Source organism: Crotalus tigris, unplaced genomic scaffold, assembly GCF_016545835.1.
Source record: "Crotalus tigris isolate CLP2741 ecotype Arizona unplaced genomic scaffold, ASM1654583v1 scf7180000017744.3724543626:3957646, whole genome shotgun sequence".
NCBI classification, from domain to species: Eukaryota; Metazoa; Chordata; class Lepidosauria; order Squamata; family Viperidae; genus Crotalus; species Crotalus tigris.
In genome coordinates this window covers 3639526-3652268 of record NW_024096611.1, presented here as the reverse complement: position 1 = coordinate 3652268, position 12743 = coordinate 3639526, and the positions used below count along the sequence as shown (strand labels likewise).

The following is a 12743-nucleotide window of genomic DNA, read 5'->3' as shown; positions in this document are numbered from 1 at the left end:
AGCCACTTCTTAAAATCCCTATCTCCCTCAGTGGAAAAATGTGAGTCTCAAAATTTTATGCCCATTCATGTAATGATGGAAGGATGTGGTCCATGAGCCATAGGTTGCCCAACCCTATGCTATGGGATGGGTATACATACCTTTGTTCTAATTTTTGTCTTCATGTGAATGCACATTTAACTATGAAGGATGATTCCAAAACCACAACATTAGGGAGAGAAGCTGCCTAGATAGCAGATTTTTGATACCATGAAAAAGTAACAAATATTTAATGATTACTGCATTTATCAAATATTATTGGGTGTTCTTTGCCAGGGAGAGAAATGTTGGTTGAGGATATGTATTTCTCATTTTTTTAAAAAAAAATTGATTAACCCCCCCTCAACCATAGATATTCTGTGTTCCATAATTTTGAGGAATCAATCTCCTTCATGCTCCTTCAATCTGGGAGTAACAAAATGTCTTATCTCTGAGTGTTTAACCAATTGCTGGAGTTTGCAGAACATATCTTCTGTATACTTAGGAGCGTGTCATGAAATTTACCTAGGCAGTTGAACATTGTTTGGTTTTTCTCACTGTGAGCACCTGTTTGGCCTCTGCTCTATCAGTGAGAGAACAACTGAAGCTGGAAAACATATACAGTACAGTACTAGAAGCAGAGTTGTTCTTTGCAGTTGGTATGTTATCAGCATGATACTGTAACTGCATGTGATTGCAAATAAGTCACATTCAGTGAGTTCTTACTGTGAGGTCATAACCAATAATAGAATAAGTATATGTGAGAAAGATATTACAGTCTGAATAATGGAGCGTGTCTGTATGCTATTTCCTCAATTTTTTAAAATTATACTGCTAATTTATAAAACCAAATTCCAGTTTTATAATCCAGCCCTTGATCTTGAATTTTAAAAGGATAATAAAAACCACTGAAGCCTGACAAGAAGGCAGTATCTTTGATCCAGCAGTAATGATCCATAATCCAAGAATCAAAATGAATGATACTGGTTTGTTTTTAATCTGCCTTGATTTTATTATAGTATGTAGAATTTATTTATTATATTTTTTATTATAGTATAAGAAAGTATGTATTATGTATGTATGCATGTGTCCATGTATGAATGTATGTATGTACAATCTATGGGATTACCCATTGTCAAGAATTTTGTCATGGGAAGTAAAGACCCCACTGCTTTTTGTAATAACATTGTTTGGAATACAAATTTGATGTTTATAATGTGGACCAGAAATCTAATCTGGACTCTTTGCCTCTCTCCCATGGCTTTTGCTGTCCAGGATGAAGGATAAGATAGTACCTCTTCAATCCATATACAGATAATGATCATATTGTTCATCAGATCATATTTCCTAAGGGCAGGAAGCTGGCTTAAGGATACAGTGTAGTTCTGACTATCCAGCAATATCTTCTAAATCCTAGCAATTACTTTTTCCTCACCTGCCCTGCAGTTTCTGACATGCAAAGCAACTGCTACCTTACTCTGCCTCTTTCTAAGATCAGTCTTAACACTTCAACCTTGGAAAGATCTTCTCATTCAGGCCTTTGGCTGTTGCTGCTGTAATGGTAGGAATCAAACTCGCTCACTATTCTGCTTGAAATGTTGCTAAGGCAGCATTTGAAGTTTTAGCAAGGCCAAATAAGATACATTCCCCAGCACAACTGTTGCCTGAAAATTGAAACTCTAGTTTTAAATCCTAGAAAAGGATAATTAAAAATGAAGATGACAGATATTTTTTTTTTTAAAAAAAGAGTTGAAATATGAAAGAACAAAGCCAAATCTCTAATTGCAATTAAAGGAGCAGTGGGAGAACAAGAATAATTGCATTAGCTAAGCTATTTTCATGGGGACATAACATGGCTTCAAATGGGCTTGGCTTGGGCACATGATTATTTTTCTTTTCTAGAGTAGGAATATCATTCCCATGATGTTCCCAATTATGAATTAAGTGCAGCAGAATCATCAACAAATTTCAAAGACAGTAAGGAATTTAAATGCCAATGATGATCCTAGACACCTCGTGCAGTACAAAAATGCTTCACATGATTGGAAATGTGTTTTCTACAAAAGAAATGATGCAACTCATTAGGAACCCAGTGGTTAGAGAAACAGCAAAGAAAATTTAGGATAAGAAGAATAAGATATAATGCATCTTAATGATTTCACTGGCATATCTACAGTACATATCAATAGTAGCTTGACATTTTTGATTAGTGCCCATTTTGCATAGTTTTCCAGCCCAGTTGAAGCAGAAATTACGGTGTCAAATTCTCAAATTCTGAAATAATTATTTCCATAAGAATATGGTGTTTAATAGTCAAGAGTCAAGCCTGACTTAATAATAATAATGATAATGATAATGATAATATTTATTAAAACTTTTTAATAAAAAAATAATAATAATAATAAAAAAAAGAAACATAAAAAAAATAATATTGGAAGGTACCTTGGAGGTCATCTATTACAACCCCCTGCTCAGGCAGGAAACCCTGGTTAATTGTTCTAACTGTCAGGAAGTTTCTCCTTAGTTCTAGGTTGCTTCTCTCCTTGATTAGTTTCCATCTGTTGCTTCTTGTCCTGCCTTCAGGCGCTTTGGAGAATAGCTTGACTCCCTCTTCTTTGTGGCAGCCCCTGAGATATTGGAACACTGCTATCATGTCCCCCCTCATCCTTCTCGTCATTAAACTAGACGTAACCATATCCAGCAGCCGTTTCTTATATGCTTTAGGCTCCAGCCCCCTAATTATCTTTGTTGCTCTTCTCTGTACTCTTTCTAGAGTATCAGCATCTTTTTTACATCTTGGTGACCAAAACTGGTATTGGCAGTATTCCAAGTCTGGCCTTACCAAGGCATTGTAAAGTGGTATTAATACTTTACGTGATCTTGATTCTATCCCTCTTTTAATGCAGCCTAGCACTGTGTTGGCCTTTTTGGCAGCTGCAGCACACTACTGGCTCATATTTAAATGATTGTCCACTAGGGCTCCGAGATCCCTCTCACAGTTACTACTATTGAGCAAGTTACCCCCTATATTATACCTGTATATTTGGTTTTTCTTGCCTAAATGTAGAACTTTACTTTTTTCACCATTGAATTTCATTTTGTTAGATGGTGCCCAGTGTTCAAGTCTGTCCTTCTGTATCTTAAGCCTGTCTTCTGGAGTGTTGGCTATTCCTGCCAGCTTGGTGTCATCTGCAAATTTGATGAGTTCCCCATCTATCCCCTATTCCAAATCATTGATGAAGATGTTGAAGAGCACTGGGCCTAGCACAGAGCCCTGAGGCACTCCACTACATACTTCCCTCTATGTAGATGCAGTTCAATTGAGGACCACACGCTAAGTACAGCTGATCAGCCAGCTACGAATCCATCTGGTGTTGATGCTGTCTAACCCACATTTTTCTATCTTATAAGTAGCAGGTTGTGATCTACTTTATCAAATGCCTTACTGAAGTCCAAGTAAATTATTTCCACAGCATTCCTCTGGTCCACTGATTTTGTCACTTGGTCAAAGAATGCAATAAGATTTGTCTGGCTTGATCTATTTTTGACAAACCCATGTTGGCTTTTAGTAATAACTTTGTTTGCCTGTAGGTGTTCGCTGATTCATTGTTTGATTATCTTTTCCAGAATCTTCCCACGTATTGAGGTCAGGCTGATAGGTCTGTAGTTTCCTGGATCCATTTTTTTTCCTTTTTTGAAGATGGGAACTACATCAGCTCTTTTCCAGTCCTCTGATAGTTCCCCAGTGCTCCAGGATCTTTGAAAGATATAGTTCAGTGGTTCTGAGATCACATCTGCCAGTTCCTTGAGAACCTTGGGGTGTAATCCATCTGGTCCTGGTGAAGGCTTTACATTTAAAGACGGCTTTACATTTAGAAAAGATGGTCCTAGTTTAGTTACCCTTTGCTTTTGAATTCAGCACTGTGAAATTAATTTCCTGAAATTTTGGAGACTATTTGAGTGAATAGAAATGGCAATATCCCATAGAGCAAGAGACCACGTAGGCATTAAATAACATTGTCTTCTGACTCACTGTAATGCAAATGGCCCTACTCCAGATGTGTAAAAAACCTATAAACCAGATTTTATGGGTTCTTTTTTGAAGGTATTTATTCTGAAACATGTATTTTCAATTGACATGTTTTTCCAGTTATTTACTGCATATCATTTTGTTATACCTACTATTAGAAATAAACTGACTGTTAGACAAATAGGAATGCAGCATGAAACTATTAAGAAGACACATTTTTAACTCCTTCTTAATCTTTAATTGAGCTGTTTCGAAGTTTGCAGAATAGAACAAAACAGAACAAAACAGAACAGAATAGAAGTGTTGGAAGGGATCTTCTAGTCCAATCCCCTGCTCAGGCAGGAAACCATACCATTTTGGACAAACGCTTCTCCAATCTCTTCTTAAAAACAATATCAGTATCAATATCAATTATTAATAGCAACTTTGAAAATAAGGTTTGTTGTTCATCTGTGAAGCATTTGTGAAATGTTTGCAAACCTCCTAATTCCTAAATTACAAAGATTTCAGTAGCAAACAGAAGACACATTTTTGAAGTCACTTTCCAGAGATATTCACATAAATGACCCAGAGAGAAATACGAACAAATTCATAAATGAAGAAATACTTTGTACTTGATTGTGCCTTTCATTGATTGCACAGTCACCGGTTACAATTTCTTTGTTTTAAGGTGTCATTTTTTAAATATAATTTCTCAGTGTGGTCTAGAGTAAGATTTGATCAATCTCAGAGTCAAAACAGGAACCATATAAACATATTTTAAGATCCTTGGAGAAAAATATAAATTATAAATATTATAATAATTGCCAGAATTCATTCAACTATTGAAGGATTATATCACATCATTTCCCAATGAACAGAATTGATGACTTAATAGCAAACTGGCAGGCAATCTCACATGTAGTTTTTTCAGAGGTGAAAGCTTCGATATTGAGAAAGGTTTACTCACTTAGAAGGGGGTTTAGAATAGCCGTCTAAGAGAAACTATAAAGCATACATTTACTACTTACACGATCATCATCTGTGAGTTGCCTAGTGATATGAGAAGCACTTCGTCGAGATCTTCTAGGGTGATTCTTAAGTCTAAGTAGATAATGATCTTCTAGTAACCCAATCTGTAAAGAACAGAACAATTTTAAGACATTTATCCCATAATGCACAACAGCAAGAAACAATGAAAACTGCCCAGAAATCTGTTTAGTTTAAGAACTGAAACCATGCAGCAATACCAAAATGCCTAATAAAACATCTTTTAAAAACAAAGGATCAGAAAGCAGAATTATGTTCCACTAGCACTTTTAAATCTTGTATATGTTTGTGTAGAAATGAAAGTGCATTGCTTTTATTTAATGCACCAAATAGGAACATGTGATTAAATTTATTTTAAGAATAAATAGAAACAAATAGGACATGTTATCTATAAGAGTTTGATGCTATCCTCAGACTGACAAGAGTAGCATCAGGGTATTGTATTATATTGTAAGCTCCTTCCCTTTCATTAATTGTGCCATGTCAGAATGCATGCACAAAAGAGGTAGGGCTTGCTTCTGTTATTTTGCTCCCTCCTCTTTCCCCCCTTCCTTATTGTCATTGAAATAGCTTCTAGCTACATTATGTACAGAGGTAGTAACTTCTGTGGTGTATAGCACAGCATTCCTCTGACTTTCTCTTCTTCTTGAACAGAGTTCGAGTATTCAGTATGTAACTACATTTTCTCATTCCAAATTTCACAGAACAATCTTCATTTGGCTGTGGGTGGGGTTGGCCTTATGGAGAACAAACTTGAATCTTGAAGGTCTACCTGGAACTGCAGGTAGAAGGAGTAAATCCCATTGACTTCAAAAGAATTGATTTGGCTCCATTTCCCTCAATGTTTAAGTCTACCATAAACATTGCAAAACTGGAGTGATATTGTTGCTACTACCTACTGCTGTTACTTTCTTAATATTTCAATTATTACTTTTTGCAGGCTTCTATCTGAAAATTGTGTTTCAAAATTTTTGTTCCCACTATCATAAACTCTTTCCACTGGTAAAGGTATATTATTCTTAGATAACTTTACTGTTGTCAAATACAGAATCAGAGAATTACAAAGACAGAAGAATCCATACATGGTCTTAAGTCCAATTTGCTACTAAGAACAGAAAATCAAATTATAGCATCTCCAACAGATAGTTTTCTGGCTTCTGCTTGAACATGTCCAATGAAGCAGAGCTAATCCTCACTCTTTATTTGTAGAAATTGGAATGGGCTTGTTCATGTAATACACTTTCTGGAAATTTAAGGCCATTATTCTGGATCTTGTACTCAGGGACAATAGAAAACAAATTTTGACCTTTTTGTGTGGGACATTTGTTTAGGTATTTTAGAAACAGTCATATTCCATCCTCTTAGCCTATTCTTAATATTAAACATATTAATTTCTCTCAATCTAACTTCACAACACTTACTTTTCTTGTCCCATTATTTGTCTCACTGCACTTCTCTGAACCTGCTCCAGTTCTCTAAATCTTTCTTCAAGTGCAGTACCCAGATCTGACCAAAGAAGAGTAAAATTATTATTTTCCATGAGTTGGAAACCATGTTTCTATTAATTCACTCTAAAACTATATTCCCCCCTTCTTTTTTCCTTTTGCAGCCATATCTGCCAATTTGAATAATGTATTCACTTTTTAATTTACTGTAGAACATAGTAGAAATCCAGCTTTGGTGTCTAGAATCTGGCAGGGTCTGGATGGGGAAAACCAGATTCAGACTCAACCCAAGGAAGACAGAATGACTTAATTTAGAAGTCTATTAATTCAGGGACATTACCAAATTTGGCTGTGAATGGGGTCAGCCCCATGGAGAACAAACTTGCATCTTGAAAGTCTTCCTGGAACAGCAGGTAGAAGCCATGGTCATGAAGGCCTTTGCTCAACTGAACAGAAGGCACTGAAGAGGGCTATTCATGCACTTGTCATTTGTCATTTGGATCACTCTAATCTACTTTGCTCGGAATTGCCCATAAAGAAACCTCATAAACTTCAACTAGATCAACAAATGCTGGTCTTTCTGTTTATTGTATTTTCTACTGTTGTAATTCAAATTAACATTATCACCTATACAGCTAAGTACCTTGGTATACATGAAATTGAGATAAATTCCTTATGACTGCTGAAGGTCCCCATCTATTGGGGGGGAGCATTCTCTGGGTGGATTCTGCTCTTCTAAAAATTCTCCTTTCCCACTCCTTGCCCTAAGTGAGCATTCACTTCCATTCTTATGGCTTTCCCAAAGCTTGTTAAAACATGTCTATTTTAGAGACTGGTTAACTATGGCTCTTTGTGAAATGTTCTATTATCTATCTTTGTCTGTCTCTGTCTTCTATCATCTATCTTTATCAATGTCTATTTATCTATGTACTATCATTTATCTCTGTCCATCCAAACTCTGAGTCATTCTTAATGGCTGGTGTCCACATGGGTGAGTTCATGATATTTTCTGGATAACTTTTTTTAGAAGTGCTTTGCCACTGTTGCCTTTTTCTTAGGGTTGAGAGAGTAACTGCCAAAAGTCAACCATTGTATCACATATATGGCAGGACTAAAAGTCAGAGTCTCCTGGCTTTTAGCTCAGTACTTTAACCTCTGCATCAAACTCGCTGTCAAAGTAATATTGAATAACAGAATAACAGAGAGTTGTAAGGGACTTTGGAGGTCTTCTAAATCAATCCACTGCTCAAGCAGGAAACCCTGTATCATTTCAGAAAATGGTTGCCCAATCTTTAATATTGAAATTTATAAAAAAACAAGATACTATTCAAGCTTTTCTTCACATCATTACCAAACTACAGCCTATCTCGGTGCATCTGATTTTGTTGCCTAAATTAGTAATTTTACACTAAATTCTATAAAAGTTCATTGTGCCATTTTCATTCAATTTCTCTAGCCTCCTTTCCATGGAGAGGGTTCTTCCACTTCATCTTCTGCTCCTCTTCCTCTGCACCTGTGACCTATCAGCTGGTCTAGACACCTATTTAGAAATTTCCTGACTGGCAGATTAGAGGTTGTGAGCAGCTCTGCACTCCACCCCATCCCACTGAAATTTAAGGAGAGCAGCTAGTAGCTGTTTTTCCTACCAGAGGGTAATGTTCAGTGGGATGGGAAACAAACTTGGGGGAATCCATCAATCTTACCTTTTTAAATTTATCTGCATCAAAATGACAAGAACAATAGCACTCACTGCTCTAATTTCCACCATCTCCAGGACTTGAGGATAACACATTACTGTATGTCTGTGCCCTTAGTTCTTGGTTGTGAATTTCTTGTCCCCTGTTATAATCTCTTCTCCTCCTTTCCCTGAATTAGTGATTTTAGGAAGTTTTATTCTTTGTGATGTTGAAAGAATTAATACATGAACCCTGAATACAAAGTGTTTAGTTCCTCTCATTCTCATCACCAGTTCAGAATAACTAAACCTAGTCAAAATGTATGGTAGAATTGTCCATATTCCTATAATTAAATGGTCTGCTACTGATATTTCTCCCTATATATTTCCCCATGAAATGTCTTTGTATTAATTTTTCAAGCTTTAAATAAATAAAATGGCAAAAATGATTGCATGTTCTGAAATTTTACTTTTACTATACAGCGATCAAGTCCTTAACTTTTCCAGAAGAAATTTACTTGTGGAATGTTGATCTAAAACTTGATATTACTTAAAAAACGTTTCAGTAAAGGAGTATGTTTTCTTTCTTCTCCTCTGTGTAAATATTTCTTTATACACTAATGAAGTTACCTTGTTTGGTAATGAAATGTCTGCAAGTAAACAACCAAGCTCAGAGAGCACCAAGGCCCTCACAGTTCAACCCTGAGCTGCAAATAAAATAGTCTCTTCTGTCCGTTGTTTCCTTATACAATGCTTTGATACAGGAAGCTTTAAAACACATATTACTGGTTGAGTGATTTTATCTTCAATTAAATAGCAATCTGGTTAGTCTACATTCTGTTCAATATCAATCGTTTTACTGGAATTTTAATTGGGATAGGAAATGTGAGCTTCTGGAGATGCAGAATTTAGTTGATTCAGATATTATGAAAGCAAAATAGCTGCTAGTAAGAAAGAAATGCTTTGGTTTTTGTGGTAGTAGTGATATGTATATCTATGTACTATATATACTCCATGCTATAGCTATAAGTAATTCATCATCTGCATAAATCTGATGGGAGTTAGTAAATAGCCATGCTATGCCACTTGCCCTGATAGTTCAAAGAAATATTCATCATTATTGAATTGGTTTTATTTCCTAATTAGTTTCTTCTCAGCTTAGTGTCACAATTAAGTATAATCTAGCTCCATAATGATGTGTGCCCTTCCTCTTCAAGCTTTTCCACAAAATTATACTAGATTTTATTTAAAATCAAATAAAAAATATTGAACAATAACAACAACAAATCACAAGAAGACTATTAAACAAATAAACACATTGGTTATGATCGTAGCAGGATCATGGATATATATAGATATACACGCAGGACTATAAAGGCAGCTTGACACAAGTGACAAATTAGATTATATAGCATATAAGATATTTGTATGTGGTGGGAATGAGATAACAGATGACTTGATATGACTAAAATTGTATCAGAAATTTTATCAATAGAAAAATAAGCAGATTTTATAGATGTATATTTTATTTTTTAAAATAATATTCTTTTCTAATTTTTCAAATTTGCTTATGCTGGAATAAATGTACAAGTACTTGCAGATTTGTGTCATTACATAAATTAAAATGCACATTTAGACAAAGGTGTATAAAATAAGTACTACATACTTTATCTTCCTGTTTTCAAGAAAGGGGAGAGGGACAGGGAGAGGGAGAGAATGTGTGTTTGACTGCATAACATTTATTATAATGTATACAACGATCCAAGTTTTAGAGGTGAGGTCAGAATTCTAAATTTTAAATCAATTTTTATTGTGACAAGTGCTGATCACAGATTCAAATTCAGTATTTTCTATTAAATAGTATTGTTGAGCTTATGAATAAATTAATTTGCTAAAGAAGAAATCTGATGATATGAATATGCATAGCTACAATGGTTCACCAATAAGTAGATGTCTTAGGGAAGATTGCATAGTGGAATTAACGGCAATTGAGTAATTGCAACCTTTTTGTAGCAATTTATTATGCTGCATTATTTGAAAGATTAGATTTAACATGGGTGATTCCTTGGTGGAATAGATTGATAGGCTGACATATACTGGGGTTGGGATATCCATAGGTCTCCATGTATTGCTGAATTACAGCTTCCAGCTCTGGGTATGTTGGCTTGATCTCCCAGGAGCTCTGGAAACTAAGGTTCCCCATCTCTGGTATACAGATGAGTATAGTCAGTAAATCTCTAATGTCTTTCATCTGAGTATTTTGTCTTTATCTTTTCTTCTGTTTGTCTGAGTTGTTGCTAATGCAATTTTGACAGCATCCTGTGCTATATAACACAGTGAGCTGGTTCATCTCAGGCAGGAGTGAATCAGATCTTGCACACTTTTATTTGCCAAATAGCCATTTATAAACTGGCGAGGAGTCATTCACCATATACTTAACTCTCTCTTTCTCTCTCTCTCTCTCTCTCTCACACACACACACATCACATGTTATGCATATGCAGTACCCACACCATAAAGCTTGGCTAAACAAGCAAATCAAGATGATAAAAGAGGAAACAGATGTTAGAGAGAGCTTACAGAGCTACAAAAATTAGAGTACAGAGACTAGGGGTTACTAAATGTAGCTGTGCCCTTAGCCTCCTACATCTTGATCATTATGCTTTTTTTTCAAGTAAAGGAGAAAATATTGTAACTTTTTTTTTTTGCCAGACCTGCTAATTGATTACTACTTTTTGCACAATCTCAAATGTCTGTTGCTTGGGATCTGTAAGGATAGGGATAAATCCTTATCCTTAACCCAGAAATAGTCTCTTCTTTTGTTGCTAAAACTAAATCCACCCCATTTGCAGGAGCTCAGGAACCTCAGCATTCAGAACTTCAGCAGTGGCATTTAGGAAGCTGAAAGGGTTAAGGCCAAGCCAAGTGGAGTTCCCAGAGGGCTTTCACCTAATTTCCAGCGTCTGCTGCTGATTTTGCTCCATTCAGCACATGGACTTCTTTGCAGGAGTCATTGGTATATGCAGCCCTGCTCAGCCTTGGCCCCAAACATCCCTTGCCTCCGCTATCATGATTGGGGTGGGTTTCTTTTACTTTAGGGGTGACTCCAAGGATTACTGGTTGTGGCTGTTGTTTTAATCCTTGTATGCTGCTTGAAGTCACAGTTACGCTGGCTAAATAAATATCTGTCCAAGGGGAAAATGCAGCAGTGGCAAAGTGGCAGACAACCAGGGGTGACAATTCTAAAGAAGGAAGATGAGGCAGGACAGGAGTGGGAAAGAACTCAGAAGTTTCCCATCAGGAGCAAGGAGTCACAACTTAGCTTCTTGTTCGTTTCAACAACAACAACAACACCAATGAGGAAGAAGGCAGCCTTGAAGGCAGAGAATCTCTGGAACAGATTGCAGAGAAAGGTGTGGAGGGCTCTTCCCAAATCAAAACAGGCAACGTTTTCTTACCAATTTCATCTCTGCCAGTCATAGGATCCATTATCCGTCGTTTCTTATTTTCTTTACTTCCGGGAAAGAGGAAAGTTGCCCGACTTAGACAAAAAGAAAAGAAAAGGGAGGGGTCGCGTCTTACCTGTCCCAGAAGTTCGTAGTCCAGCTCGTCTGCTATGAGCCGGGCTGCTTCTAGACCCCCCGGGATCTCCGCTGCCCATTCATTGACGAACTGCCGCTCTGCCTTGGCCAGCTGGACCACAGTCCAGGCGCAGAGGAGAGCCGCGATCACGCTCTGCCCTGCCCGGCATCTCTTTCCCATGGCCCCGGGAGAGGGAAAGGGATACTCCGGGAGGAGGAAATGAATTCTAGATACGAAACAGCCCGGAGAAGTCGGGAACTGTTGCTGGAGAAGGCGAGGAAAGTCCCTTCGGCTCTGGTTGCTACGCGATCTGGCACTGGAAAGGAAGGAGCGGGCAGTTGCTAAGAAAGTGCCTCGCCGCGGTCGCCTCCTTCGCTCTCTGCTGGTCTCATGCTGGAGCCGGGCTTGGAGCCGCCACGGCCAGAATGGGAATGAGCGCTTACACGTCAAAAGGACGAAAGCGCTCCCTGACGTCAAATCTCCCGGCCTGGATTCTTGCTGGATGTTCCCGGGGGAGAGGAGGAGCCGGAGTCTTCGCCAACGCAGGCAGGGGGCTACGGGCTGGGATCAAAATAATCTAGATAATACGTACGCGCAGCCGAGGGGAGGAAGGGCGAGGAGCTGTCCGCGGTCCTGGCGCCTGCCTTCCACTCTTGCCTTCGCCTTTCCCCTTCCAAGCCTGGTTCCCAAATCGCTCGCCGATAGCCGAGCCAAGCTCGCCCCGGCTGGGAAACGGCTCGAGAGGGAATCCGTGCTAGCCACTGGCTTCCCCAACCGGCGTCATTCTCTTGCTCAGGCTGTGCAAAGTCTGCCATAAAGATCTTACGAGTTGGAAGCGGCAGGGTTCTGGCCGCTGTTGGTGCGGGAGAAGGAGGAGAGGGGGAAACGGTCCCCAGATGTGGGAATCAACCGGGTGGGCGGCAGTGGGAGCGGGGTGAATTTCTAGAAGGCAACAAAAAGGGGT

The 12743-nt window shown here is 38.1% G+C and overlaps 1 protein-coding gene across 2 annotated transcripts in view; it reads right to left on the bottom strand.

Annotated features, from left to right (window-relative positions):
• PCSK1 (proprotein convertase subtilisin/kexin type 1) overlaps positions 1-12533 on the bottom strand; it is a 42993-nt gene extending 30460 nt beyond the window's left edge. Inside the window, exons 1-3 of one of the 2 annotated variants that reach the window (XM_039340426.1) lie at positions 11780-11891; positions 6499-6583; positions 5059-5163 (exon numbers count right to left, since the gene is read on the bottom strand). Coding sequence is in view for 1 of the 2 variants with exons in the window: in XM_039340425.1 (XP_039196359.1) it covers positions 5059-5163; positions 11780-11959 (285 nt within the window). In the remaining variant the exon portion in view is untranslated. Of the gene's footprint in view, positions 1-5058; positions 5164-6498; positions 6584-11779 lie in introns of both variants that reach the window. The other variant, XM_039340425.1, reaches the window with a different exon arrangement.
• Between the last annotated feature and the right edge of the window lie 210 nt (positions 12534-12743).